The sequence below is a fragment of the Setaria italica genome, chromosome VIII (assembly GCF_000263155.2).
Source record: "Setaria italica strain Yugu1 chromosome VIII, Setaria_italica_v2.0, whole genome shotgun sequence".
Classification (NCBI taxonomy): Eukaryota; Viridiplantae; Streptophyta; class Magnoliopsida; order Poales; family Poaceae; genus Setaria; species Setaria italica.
The window spans coordinates 5,585,970-5,599,729 of NC_028457.1; the positions used below are offsets into that span (position 1 = coordinate 5,585,970).

The 13,760-nt window shown below is 42.2% G+C and overlaps 2 protein-coding genes across 2 annotated transcripts; one reads left to right on the forward strand and one right to left on the reverse strand.

Moving 5' to 3' along the window:
• Positions 1-601: 601 nt before the first annotated feature.
• Positions 602-5,905, forward strand: LOC101759276 (SWI/SNF complex subunit SWI3C). Its single transcript, XM_004978821.2, has 9 exons — positions 602-629; positions 721-1,272; positions 1,370-1,935; positions 2,758-3,112; positions 3,208-3,281; positions 3,761-3,852; positions 4,047-4,117; positions 4,228-4,370; positions 5,180-5,905. Exons 1-9 carry the CDS (start codon positions 602-604, stop codon positions 5,657-5,659), a joined length of 2,361 nt encoding a protein of 786 aa, XP_004978878.1. The 3' UTR covers positions 5,660-5,905.
• Positions 5,906-6,255: 350 nt separating this feature from the next.
• On the reverse strand, positions 6,256-11,420 carry LOC101759964 (eukaryotic translation initiation factor 2 subunit gamma). Its single transcript, XM_004978824.4, has 9 exons — positions 11,200-11,420; positions 10,567-10,707; positions 9,169-9,230; positions 8,904-9,016; positions 8,128-8,230; positions 7,533-7,760; positions 7,232-7,450; positions 6,855-7,115; positions 6,256-6,779 (listed from the first exon to the last, which is right to left on the reverse strand). The coding sequence occupies exons 2-9, from the start codon at positions 10,670-10,672 to the stop codon at positions 6,477-6,479; spliced, it is 1,395 nt and encodes a 464-aa protein (XP_004978881.1). The 5' UTR covers positions 10,673-10,707; positions 11,200-11,420; the 3' UTR covers positions 6,256-6,476.
• Positions 11,421-13,760: the final 2,340 nt, after the last annotated feature.

Genomic DNA, 13,760 nt, shown 5'->3' on the forward strand with positions numbered 1-13,760 from the left:
ACTCTAACAGCGATTCGAGGGGCGACCGCAACAATCGTGAGGATGAATCAAGGCAATCGGGTTGCATCCACTGGGAATGCTGTAACAATCATAAGGATAATGACTCATTCTCGCTTGATGATGTGTTGGTGGGAAAATAAAGAAACATCAGAAATTTGCTTTCCATCAAAGGGGATCGACATAACACAATTTATTCTATGTTTTATGTGCAGAAAATCTTAAATTTTTAAAACATCTTGTATGCTCACTTGAACTCATAAGTGTGGCTGTGTGGGTCAAAACTTCCCTTCTTCTCACATCAAATTCCCGAAGCCTACAATCATCCCATGCTGCACGGTGCACCCTGTTCTTCCGAAGCCTAAGTTGTAAGAATTCAGTAGGCCACATACCAACGCATTCCAGAGTTGGGCCAGTTCTAAACCAATCAAGCCCACTAGGCCGCACAAGTCGCGTACGCGGAAGCCGGAGCAGCCGCCAGCGTGCCACGCACGTGCTTCCCTTTCCTTCACCGTCGACCCGTTCCGACCCGCCCGCGTCTTCACTCCCCGTCACTCTCGCACCACCTCGTCGTCGTCCTCCGCCGCAGTCGCCGCCGCCGACGATGCCGCGCAAGGCCTCATCCACATCAGGTCCGTGCTTCCAGCCCTCTCTCGAAACCTCTAAATTCTCATCTCCTGAACTAACCCTTCCCTCCCCCCGCTCCCTAACCCTAACTCCCAGATTCGCGCCTAAAATGGCGCAAGCGGAAGCGCAACTCCAACGCGTCTCCATCCAAGCCCTCCACCTCCTCCGCCGCCGCGGCCGACCACTCCGACGAGTCCGACTCCGCCGCCGCGAACGACGACGAGTACGCCGCTGCGGGGGACGGGGCCGACGACGACGAGGCCCCCGCGGACGCCGCCGCGGCGTCCGAGGACCCCGTGCTCGACCACCGCGAGGCGGAGGTGCTGCCCACGGCCGAGCCCATCTCCGCCTTCCCCGCCGCGAAGCGCCGCGTGGTCAACCGGCCGCACCAGTCCGTCCTCGCCCTGATCGCGGCCGAGCGATCTGCTTATTCCGGCGACATCACTGCTGCGGCGCCGCCGCCGGTGCTAGAGAACATCTCTCACGGGCAGCTGCAGGTGCTCTCTGGGGTGCTTCCGGACCACCCATCCCTCACCACAGACCCCAACAAGACGTCCTTGTATGTGTGCACCCCGCCTCCCCTAATGGAGGGGCATGGCGTGCCCAAGCAGTTCCACGGTCGTCTCCATGTCGTGCCAAAGCACTCAGGTCTGCACTTTCCGTTCGGACGTAAACATGGATTGCTGAGATGTACTAGGAAACAGCTGCGAATTTAAGTACCGATGAATTGGTTTGTCGTTTGTAGATTGGTTCTCCCCCGGGACTGTGCATAGGCTGGAAAGGCAGGTGGTTCCACACTTCTTTACAGGGAAGTCTCCAGGGCACACCCCGGAGAAGTACGCCATGTTAAGGAATAAAGTTATCGCCAAGTACTTGGAGAACCCAGGCAAGAGGCTTGCTTTTGCCGAGTGCCAGGGGCTTGTTGGGAACACAGGTGAACTGTATGATCTGAGTAGGATCGTTAGGTTCTTGGACACTTGGGGGATCATTAATTACCTTGCAGCTGGGTCAGTGCACCGCGGCCTGAGGATGGCAACATCGCTTCTAAGAGAGGAACCATCAGGGGAATTGCAATTGCTCACAGCACCATTGAAATCAATCGATGGTCTGGTTTTGTTTGACCGGCCGAAATGTAGCCTCCAAGCGGAGGACATTTCTTCGATGGCATCATCTTCATCAAATTCGGAGTTGGTGGATTTTGATGCTGCATTTGCAGACTTGGACGGGAAGATTAGGGAGCGTTTGTCTGAAAGCTCTTGCAGTTATTGCTTACAGCCTTTGCCAAGTTTGCATTACCGATCACAAAAGGAGGTGTGCTTCTTTGTACCTTTATTTATATGTTTTCTCATGTATGTCCTGTGTACAAAACCCGTGTCTGTATCTTTGAAGTGCTACTTACATACATTTCCATTGTGCGAACATGCTAAAATATCGTAACTTTCAAAGATTCTGATACTACATCACAGTAAAATGAGGTAGTCATGCTTCACAACTTAGCATGTTCTTGACTAAGCCTTGGTTCAATGTGGAATGAAAGACTATGATTTGTTGCTGAATTCTAAACCTCCATCACTTGTTGTTTCGAGCTTAGTCTGCTTATTAGTGGTTGTTCACATAAGGTTTCTCGAATCTTGGATGCCCGAAATGTGCTCGGAGCCTATATTACTATTTTACTATTTGGCAACTGTAATTTTGGAAAGAACATTTAGAATACTGAATTTTATTTAAGTGTCTAATATTTGTGATGTGATTTTATCTGCTTTAGGTTTACAGTATATCTTTGAACTATTTGATTTGTTTACTTATTTCAATGTCTCATTGTGCTTCCTTAGTTTGTTTTAATTTTGTGGAATAGCAGTTCGTATGCAAATATACCCATCTTATCTTTTTGGCAGAAAGGGTTTACTGATGATGTTTTATTAGAGCCCCAAGAATAAAGGAACTGACTAGAATCGGCATGATCTCTTAACTATTTCTCCTTGTGGACCCCCCCCCCCCTTTTATGGCCTTTTAGCCTCTGTACAGTTCTCATACTCTTTGTATATACAATATATATGTACCACAGTATGGGTCTCCCCTACTGTTTATGCTTCACAAAAAAGCAATAACATGTGCTTTTGACTGGCTGAGCAGGCAGATATTGCTCTGTGCTCTGATTGCTTCCATGACGCGAGATATATTACTGGGCATTCTAGCTTAGATTTCCAGAGAGTGGATGGGGATAATGATGGATTGGAAAATGATAGTGATAAATGGACTGATGAAGAAACATTGTTGCTGTTGGAGGGCATTGAGAAGTACAATGACAACTGGGATGACATTGCAGGGCATGTTGGAACAAAATCAAAGGCACAATGTATTTACCATTTTATTCGGCTTCCAGTAGAAGATGGTTTGCTAGAGAATGTTGAGGTATCGAATGGATCCATGCCATTTAGAGCACAAAGCAATGGTTTTCCACATTTAGATTCAAATGGCAGCACTTCAGGTGTAACATCATTAACTTTATCTATCAGCTGAACTCTGTTTTTATATGGCTTGTTCCTTTCTTTCTCTAATGTGGATGATTTGTTCCCTCCTTAGGGATACCAGTTCAAAGTTTTCGACATGGAAACGAGCTTCCATTCATTAATTCTTCTAATCCTGTCATGTCGTTGGTGAGTCCGAACAACCCCTACTCTCCCTTCCCCTCTTTTTTGTTTCTAAAACCAGTGCATGATTTGTTTAGCTGATAAGTGGATCTGATGCCATGGAAACTAGGGTAGCAATAGTGGATAATGTGCTTTAGTATCTACAGTTGCCCGACCTTTGAAATTGATGTGGCGTCTTCTGAGTAAAGTTTATATGCATCTGTATTTTTTTACCAACAGAATATTTGGGGCAATCCTAATTTGCTACATGGGAGATATGCACTTTCGATTCAGAACTGTAGTGTAGGTAACATTTTGGCTGCTGTACAGTAAGATCAAAACCCAGCATATCCTGATATATGAAATTCTTGAAGTAGTTCTCAGGAATCCCCACCATTCTGCCCTCCTATATACTTTCTTCATAACAACGAGAAATAAAATCAGGCTTTGTTCTTTTTGCATATCCCCAATAGTGTCAAGTCTTACTTTTCAGAAATGATGTGTAGGTTGCATTTTTGGCCTCTGTGATAGGACCAAGAGTTGCAGCATCATGCGCACATGCAGCATTATCTTTTTTAACAAGAGATGATGATCCCAGGTTAGCCATCTTACTGAATGCTTTTATTCCAATACATTTGTGAACGCTAAAGCCTTATCACTTCAAATATGCAACATTGTCCTCATACATGAGGTAGAAACTTCTCCATCGTGTATAGTAGCCAGACCTTTCATATGCGTTCTGCTAGTGTTAGGTTCTGAGTCTTCTGACAAATATTTTCCTACATATTGAAGGCTCAGTTCAGAAGGCATGCATGCTGATGGCAGGGGCAATGGTGCAAATCCTATTTTTCACAACCATAATGGTAACTGCTTTTATGTTTTATTCCTGTCACAAACTTACAGTTAGTGCTGTTAGCAAAATTCCTCGAATTTGTTCACAATTAATATTAGAAAATCATCAATTTTTAAACAGGTGCTTCACCAGCCATTTCTCCAGAAAATGTGAAACATGCTGCCATGTGTGGTCTGTCAGCAGCAGCAATGAAGTCTAAACTCTTTGCGGACCAAGAGGAACGTGAAGTCCAAAGACTAGCTGCTACTGTAATAAATCATCAGGTTAGTTTGACCATTGCCACCTAATTTGCATGCACAACTTCCCATTTGTTGTGAGTCAGCGCTGTTGATTTCTACTGAACGAGAGGGCATTGCTGCATACTTGCATGGCCGGTCTTTGTATTGTTGAGTCCCTTGACATCTGACTTACCATTAAATTAAAACTGCGATTAGGTTTAAAAAGTCAGCCTAAGACTTGGTGGATCCTTTGATATTCATATTCTTTCTGTAAAAACTTAGCATAGCTCAGAAAAGGCAATATGGCGCCCTGGGACTAAGTTTCGTTTAGTAGCCTAATTTGATAGTAGAAACTAGAGAGTAGTAATGAGCCTTTTGTTGGAGTCAAGTCAGATGAGAGTTCTGAAGAATCCAGCCATGGTAACCCCTGGCTTGTTTATTGCTGGTCTTCAATGATAGTGATGTGGCAAAATGAAAGTAGCCAAAGGGTTAAAATATGGTCAATGAATTGGAAATGATTATTGATATTTGTCAAATCATTGTTTGCATTTACATAACAAGACAAAGGACAGTAGGATTGTAAAAACTTGATAGGTTGAATTTAGTCACAGCACGAAAGGTCCACAAATATATTACCATAGATGGCTTTGTTAACCAAGTACAGTTATAAACCTGCTTTGATCACTGGGAAGTCCAAGTGTTTGTGAAGGTGTTAACATGCACATTCAAAAAATTCTGATACCAGCATGGAGAGTTGTTTTGATACACCATTGTTCACAATTACTTTAGGAGGCTGTTTCCTAAGGATAGCTTTATTGATATTTAAAATTTTGCAATGGGTACTCAATTTGCAGTTAAAGAGGTTGGAGTTGAAATTGAAGCAGTTTGCGGAAGTAGAGACTTTGCTCTTGAAGGAATGTGAGCAAGTGGAGAGGGTGAGACAGCGGATTTCAGCTGACCGTGCCCGGATGAGGTCAGCCATGTTGGGTTCTACTGGAATGCCTGGAAGCAGTAGCACCATGCCGTCAAATCCAGTAAGCATGAGCCCCAGACCAGTGGGTGTGCCGGGCTCCATGCCTCAGGCCAGCATGCCAACCGCATACGCCAATAACATGCAGGGACATGGTCATCCCCAGATGCCTCAGATGTCATTCATGCATCAGCGGCCGCAGATGCTCTCTTTCGGTCCTCGCCTTCCACTCTCGGCAATCCAGACTCAACCATCGCCACAGGCATCAAACATCATGTTCAACTCTGGCATGCCCAGTTCGGTTACTCCTAACCACCATCAGTTGCTGAGATCGTCTTCTGGAAACAATTCTAGTGCAGGATAGGGAATACTTCATAAGAATTTTACTCAGCTTAGTTTCACCAGCTGTAGCGTTATATGATTTATAAACACATCATTGTAATTCATTTAGACAGTGTCCTGTGTTGGTCATATAAGTGTTTATTTATTAGGTCCCGTGACTCCACTGGGCTGCGCCGTTTGTTTGATATTCGCAAGGTTGTTCACGATCACGAAGGTCGTAATGCAAACCAAACTAGTCAGTGCCTTCCCCTCCCCTGGAGGTGCCAAATGTTCGCTCCAGTCAAAATTAATTGATTATTTGGACATGATCTATCTGCAGCGCTCTGCTAATATTTTCTATTGCAATATATATTTATAAAACAACAGTTTGAGATTATAATCTAAATTATGCACGGAACTCGTACACCCAAATTAAATATTTGAAAAGTAATGTATAGTTTTGTTTTAAAATGTTGTATAGTTTTAATTTTAAAATTTTGACCAGTTTCAAATGTCAATGGTTTTTAAAAGGTTGTGGAGGGCGTTATGTGAAACGAGACCCCTAACAGATGAGCAAATACTTCGTGCTCAGCTTGCTGTGAGCAAAGCTGCAAGTTTCACTACTCTGAAGACACAGAGTGGTCGATTCAATATAAAGCTTATCATTACGCTCACCAGGTAAAACGCTAACTAACATAATAACAATGCAAAACTACCAAAATTAAGAATAAAAATCCAAGAAGATAATATTTATGTTCAGGTTTTCTCCACCTCACAAAAATCATTCCTAACAGCTCTCTGCCTTGCCACATCTCCACTCTTTCAATTGTATCCTTCACGTCAAACAGGTGGTGTATGACTCAGAGCGGGCAGGGGGGGACTTCGAGTGTATTGCCGGCCTGGATTGTGCCCCAACCTATGAGACGCCAGTGCTTCTCGATGCGGCGGCTAAGGGCCAGCTTCTCACCCTTGCTGGTGCACACCGGTGCGGTCAGCTGCAGCTTCGCAAGATCATTCCTCACGGCGACAACGCGGGCTCCTGTGGACATCGACCCGATGTTAAGCATCAAGATCTCACCCTTGGCGAGCTTTGAGACCCTGCTTGCCCTTTCTGTTCCACTTGTCCTCACCCCCAGCAGCCTCCTTAGGAGGAAGAAATTCACCTGCAAAACAAGAGTATCAAAATGGCAACATCTGCTTAAACACTAGTGATTCTAACCAGCAAAGGTATCACTGACCTCTAACTCGATGTAAACATCAGGCAATGATCCAACTTCACCAAGAACCTGCCCGACCAGCCTATCAGCACGAGTCAGTGTCGGGTCCATGGTAGTTCCAACTCCAATAAGGCCTCCAGGAACAGCAAACTGGAGTTCGTTCTGCTCAGCATACAGGGAGACAATCCTTGAGTAGATGGGCGTGCATTTAAGTTTGCCATGCTCATCCTTCATCACGATGCCTGGACGAACTTCGATTCTCTGGTTCACCCTCAGGACTCCCTTCACACAGGAATTGAAGACATCATGCACTTCCACAGAACAAGGATACTGTATTTTACATGCACAAACATAGATTTCTGAACGATGGTCATATTTTAACACCAAGAATTACATACCTTGAGGATACTGCCACCAGCTACTCCGCCCTTGATTTCGTCAACCTCTGAACCAGGTTTGTTCACATCAAAAGAACGAATAACAATCATGTTGGGAGGAGAGGTGAAATTCCTCTCAGGGATGGGGATCCTTTTCACGATGTATTCGCAGATAACATCAATGTTGTACTTTAGCTGTGCAGATATTGGCACCACAGGAGCACCTTGAGCTATTGTTCCCTGATAACAAGAATGTAATTATAACAGACTGAATTTCATAAAATACTGGTTGTTATTTCTGAGACAAAGGAGCAGCACTGACCTGTATAAATTTCTGGATTGCTTCATGCTGGTTCATTGCTGCACTTTCCTGGATAAGATCGATCTTGTTCTGCAGAATGATAATATGTTGAAGACGCATAATTTCAACAGCTGCAAGGTGCTCAGATGTCTGGGGTTGTGGGCAGCTCTCATTTGCTGCAATCAGAAGAAGTGCTCCATCCATGATAGCAGCTCCATTAAGCATTGTAGCCATGAGAATGTCATGCCCCTGTTCATGAGATGAATAGATTGCTGAGGAAACCAAAAGAAAACAAGAATCAACATATCCTGAAGCTGGTAAGACACTAACACTAGTCAAATGTTTAATGAAAATTTAACTTGCAAAGTCCTGTTCGTTATTTCCTATCAAATTATATTGATCATCAACATGCCAGTTTGAGGGAAGAACGATTATCATCTACATATTACATCACTTAATGCTGTTGCAGCATGAAGGCAACATCAATGGAGGCAAACAGAAACAATTTTTTGTGCAAAGTTACAAGCATCTACCATAACAAATGATCTGAATCCGTGAATATGAACCATAAGTAGACATGTGAAACAGAATTGATATGAGAAAGGTTTCACCATACTGGGCAGTCAACAAATGAAACATGTCTCAGGAGCTTCATCCTACAGTTTTCAAAACCTGGCACATCACAGAGAGGGCTATCTTCTTTGCCACTGCCATACGCCCTGTATATGTAATAATAAATAACATGGTCACCAGAACCAGATAGCCTTGGCATATGAAATCAAGACAAATAAATGCATTTGGCAACAGATACAAGGTTTATACATCACTAGATAGTACTGAAAAAGCTAACACACACAGCATTATTACAAAGAACAAAAAAAGAATTTTCCAAGGTAGTTACAGGAATCACCACAAGATCACCTCAGGCAAGGTTTCCATCCACTGGGATTTCAGTATAAAATGATTGGTGTTCCTAATTTCTCATTTGCTTGCGAAATATGAAACAACAGTTTAATTCCTGTTTTGTCCAAGCAAGGCACAAAAAAAGATCAAACAGTGCTATCTAGTCACTAGCCAGCGATTGGTAGCAACCAACCAGGCAACCAGTCAACTAAAAAAGTGCAACCGTTGGTTCTACCATTACTTTTAGAGTTAAGAACATTTAAATAGTCTTATACCTGGCTTCTCTGCAATGTAGCATACTAGTGCAAAGAAAATGAAATGGATGCTTCCTAACCTGATCCCACATTCTCAATATAAGTGCAACAATAATGTATATGGAAACACTGTCCTTGAAGACATTCCACAATTATGAGCTGCTGCTAGATGACTTGCATGAGATAAATCTAAGGACAAATATGTTATTAAAAAATAAAAGTATGACTGACTTACTTGTAGCACATTGGTCGTGGGCACCTATCATCTTCACATTTATAGATTTTTGCATTAGCATAGCCAAGCTTTATAGTGATATTGCGCTCCAGTTCATTCTTGAAACGAACAGTCTGGAAATCAAAAGAGAAGATCAGCAAACTTGAACACAATTTGAAATAATTTATCTTCAGAAATAGAATCAAACATAACGTATTACAGAACTTGTAAAAGGAACAAAGAGAAAAAGCATATGACGAACTGATGATGTCATTATCGATATTACCTGTACACCTGATATTGCTTTGACAACAGTAGACTTCCCATGGGCCACGTGCCCAATGGTACCTGTACATTCCAAAAGAGATTTTCTTTAGAATATACACATAAACTTACGGCATTACTGCAGGAGTTTTTACCTTCACGCATGCACATAGCCACATAAGATTAAAGACAGAAAAGCAAGATGTTATATGGAAATCAAGACAAATTATATGGCCCAATCAATATTCTGTTGGCATATGTAATCTACTATTGCAGATTCGTAGTAGTCAGAAACAACATTTTTCATCCCCTTTTATTCAAAGAAAGAATCAAGGCTAACCAATCGCAGTATAGAAAGTTAGGATTTCCTCCATGATTTCTCAAATATATGAAAAGGCAGCAGAAAATTTTTAATTTGGGCACTATTTTCAATGTAAAACTTCTCATTCTATGAGTAAACTTCAAAACATATAAAAAAAGGTGTACATTGTGCTGGCTTCCTAATTTAATACTCCCTCCATTTCAAATTTTAGGTCGTTTTGGCTTTTCTAGGTTCATAGATTTTGCTAGAATCTAGACATAGCGTATATCTAGGTGCATAACAAAAGCTATGAACCTTGAAAAGCCAAAACAACCTATAATTTGGAATGGAGGGAGTACATCTAAAACCAAGTAATATAAATGTATTGCACAAATAAAATACCAGCACAGGCAGAAATTTACATCATTATCATGTACACCCCCCCCCCCCCAAAGTTTGGGCTTGAACAAGACAAAATGTTACCATTAAAGGAAAACTGCCATAGAAATGCAAGAAATATCATCTTTTTTATAGGTTTGACCCTAGCTGTTAATGAAAGTTTGTGGGTCCTAAGCAAGGTGAGGTGGTCTAGTTCAATTCAACACATGACATTATGACATTTTGCTGGCTTCCTAAATTTATGCATCTCAAATCTAAAACTAAATAAACACAAATTTATCATACAAATAAAATTCCACTAAGACCCAAGACCACCTGCTTTATTCTAGGTCCTAAATTATGTATAGATACAATAAACTGATAGACCCTTTCGAACTCCCTAAAGGCTAGCACACCTAAAGCTGACAAGCTGAGCAATCCAAATTTTACAAAACCGGATCTATCAGCCAAAGAAATGCAAGGAACATTATCTTTTCTTATAGGTTTGTTCCAGCAGTTCATGGAGGTATGTAGGTCATAATAACTCATAAGCAAGGTGAGAAGGTTTAGTCAGTACAAACCATCCCGTGACCACAGATTCTAAGATTCATTGGCAAGTTTACTCAAAGGAGTACTATGTTGAGGACTTATAGGCAGATACCAGTACTGCAATACTAATGTCAATACAGGCACACGAAGAAAAAGTCAAGACATTGCTAGAAAAAACTGCATAAGCCATACCGATGTTGATCGTCGCCTGGCGTGAAATCACCTCTGGCGATAGAGGGTGCAGCGTGGCGACATCGAGCCTGCTCAGATCCTGCTCCATCAATCCTCGGCGTGCCATCTTCAGTTCTGTTTGAGTAACACTGGGGCCTAAAACTGGAATGAAAAAAAATTCAGTTCTCTGTGAACGAGAAACAAGCGTGGTTTGGGGGAACAGAGCTACAGCCTGCAATGTGCCAGTAAAGAACATATGCCATAAATTACCGCTCTAGCCACAACAGTGCCCTAACTATAACAACAACAACAACAACAACAACAAACAACATCATGGTCTATTGATCAGTATCATCACCACCCAACCAATTCTAAACTACACCGCGTCGCCTTTACAGCTCCCAGTCTCCCACAAATCCACCATTACTGCGAGGACACACCTCTCCCCGTCCCAATATCAAATCAGATCAGATCGAAACGGAACGGAGCGAACGAAATTCCCCGTCCATGGACCGCAATAAGGAACCAAAACCCTACGCCGCCGCCGCCGCCGCCGACGACGACGACGACCACGACAACGACGACGAAACCCTAGCTGTCGCAGTCGCGGCGGCGCGGGCCCCGTGGGAGGGCGAGGGTGGTGTGCTGGCTCACCTGGGGCGGGCGCGCGGACAGGGCGGTTCAGCGACGGTGGCGCGGCGAGTCGGGCGCAAGCAAACAAATGTAACTACCCCTAGCTCACCGGCGAGATCAATCGGGAGCGTGAGCACACAGCAGAGAATCAGCGACGAAGATTGATCTCAGAGGGCAGACTGATTTCGACTGGAGCCTCAGTTCAAAGTTTCTGAATCCAAGATAATGGTAAGTCTGAAACGATTCGTAGGGATGGAATTCGGATCCGATTCGTATGGAATCGGATGCGAATAGCACTTTTTACCGCATTTTAGACTCAATACAAATACGAATTTGGATGCTCTCAAATATGAATACAAAACGGATGTCTCGGATTCGAATATCCATCGGATATTTACTCCGTATGAAGATAATATTTACCTATTTTATTTGTTGATGGTTTTTAATTACAAAATCTTTCTACAAGTAGAGACTAAAATACGAGTACCAAATAAAGATCGTTCATGAAAATGTTACATTAATTAATAATTATTTGAAATAGTGCACTTTATGAAAAAAATAATACATGGATAAATATATATTTCAATAAATATAAACATTTATCAATGAATAATAAAAATTGTATAAAAATATTTTTATTAATAAATACATAAACTAGAGTATTTAAAATTAAATTTAATATTCACATATATTTATTATTAAATTTAATGACACGGGTCACTAAAATTAGAGATGAATTTTAAATAGTTTTATGGTACAATATTAGTAAATAAAATTAAATTATTAATTATTAGTTATAAAGATAAATTTTGAATAGTTTCAATGATCTATTATCATTATTAATATTCAAAGTAACATCATTTATCATTAGCTATAGAGATAACTAATAGTTTCATATGGTCGCATACGGATAGTGTCGGATATTGTCGAATACGAACGTGGAATCGGACAGAGAAAATCAGGAAAAACGAATTCGGATATATCCATTTCAGTACCACCTTAAATTTGGATACGAATACAGATATCTATATTTGTCATTTTAGCGGATACGGATTCGGATATCCATTTCCACATTTCCATCCCTAATGGGTACGCCTGATTGATAGCTACCAAATTTTGCCCCCATATCTCCTATTTATCATACCAAAATTTTGGCAAGTTTTTGCCTAACTTTTGGCTTGCCATGCCAGAATTTTGACATCAAACCAATCAGGCCCTTAAGCCCAAGTGCGCTGGCCACGCAGGGCTCACCTGTCATCGACTATTACAAATACATTTTCATGTTTACGTCTTCATTCATCCTTGGCGCCTTCATCTTCTGGTGCCTCGTCCTGTGGTTTGCCTGTCGCCTCTGCTGAGGTGGTGACAGCTCCCCATCTGAAGAGTCCCCAAGCAAGGGTTGAAGGAAACTTGGCGCGAAGTCTATTATCATCTTCCCAGGTTGTAGCTTCAGCCGGCAAATTTGTCCATTTCACTCGGACTTTGACCACACCACTGTTGCCTTTCTTTACCAATCGCCTTTCAAGAATAGATTCAGGCTCTACATTTTCCTTCTCTGGATCCAACACTTTTGGCAGGGTATGATATACTGGAGTATAGTTTGGAGTAAATGGTTTGAGCTGAGAGACATGGAAAACTGGATATACCTTTGCATATGTTGGAAGTTCTAGCTTATATGCTGCTTTGCCAATACGTTCTAGTACTGTGTAAGGTCCATAATACTTCAGTCCCAGCTTTGGAGATGGTCGATTGACCACCGAGTGCTGAGCATATGGCTGCAGTTTCAAGACCACCTATTCACCTATCTGAAATTCTCTACCTAGCCTGTGCTTATCAACTTGTGTCTTGATCTAGTTTTGTGCTGCTAGCAAATGTGTGCGCAGCATTTCATTGTAGGCTTCACGTTCTTGTGCCCATTCAGTCACCGTTGAGTTTGTTGTCTCACGACTAGGAGGTGCTGCAATGGGGTTTGGGTCGTACCCATAAACTGCTTTGAAGGGTGAACACTGCAGAGATGAGTGATAAGTAGTGTTGTACCACAATTCAGCTTGTGCTAACCATTTCTTCCATCTTCTTGGAGCTTGATAGACTGCACATCGCAAAAACATCTCCAAACATTGGTTTACCCTTTCACTCTGACCATCAGTTTGTGGATGGTATGTTGTACTCATGTTGAGAGTAATGTCCATCAATTTCAGGAGCTCAGTCCAAAAATGACTAGTGAAAACCTTATCTCTGTCGGAGACAATTGACTTTGGCAGGCCATGAAGCTTCATCACATTGTCAAAGACAGTTTGAGCTACAGTCTGGGCAATGAATGGGTGATGTAAGGGAATGAAATGTGCATACTTGGAGAACCGATCCACTACCACTAAAATTGTATCATATCCTTCAGATTTGGGTAAACCCTCTATGAAATCCATTGTTATGTCTTGCCATGCACCCTTGGGAATGGGTAGTGGTTGTAGCAGGCCATCTGGATTAGTATTTTCATGCTTTGCTTGTTGGCACACTTGGCACTGTTTGACAAACATTTCTATATCCTGTTTTTGCCCTTTCTAGCAGAAGTGTTTCTTGAGTCT

What these genes read in the sequence shown, in the direction of transcription:
- LOC101759276 (XM_004978821.2), top strand. Translation starts at nt 602, where the DNA reads ATGCCGCGCAAGGCCTCATCCACATCAG. An exon ending in TTCAAATGGCAGCACTTCAG is followed by an intron (nt 3,113 to 3,207) that starts GTGTAACATCAT and finishes TTCCCTCCTTAG; the next exon opens with GGATACCAGTTCAAAGTTTT. An exon ending in ACAAGAGATGATGATCCCAG is followed by an intron (nt 3,853 to 4,046) that starts GTTAGCCATCTT and finishes TACATATTGAAG; the next exon opens with GCTCAGTTCAGAAGGCATGC.
- LOC101759964 (XM_004978824.4), bottom strand. Translation starts at nt 10,672, where the DNA reads ATGGCACGCCGAGGATTGATGGAGCAGGATCTGAGCAGGCTCGATGTC. An exon ending in CCAGGCGACGATCAACATCG is followed by an intron (nt 9,231 to 10,566) that starts GTATGGCTTATG and finishes TGGAATGTACAG; the next exon opens with GTACCATTGGGCACGTGGCC. An exon ending in CTGGTGGCAGTATCCTCAAG is followed by an intron (nt 7,116 to 7,231) that starts GTATGTAATTCT and finishes TCCTGTGTGAAG; the next exon opens with GGAGTCCTGAGGGTGAACCA.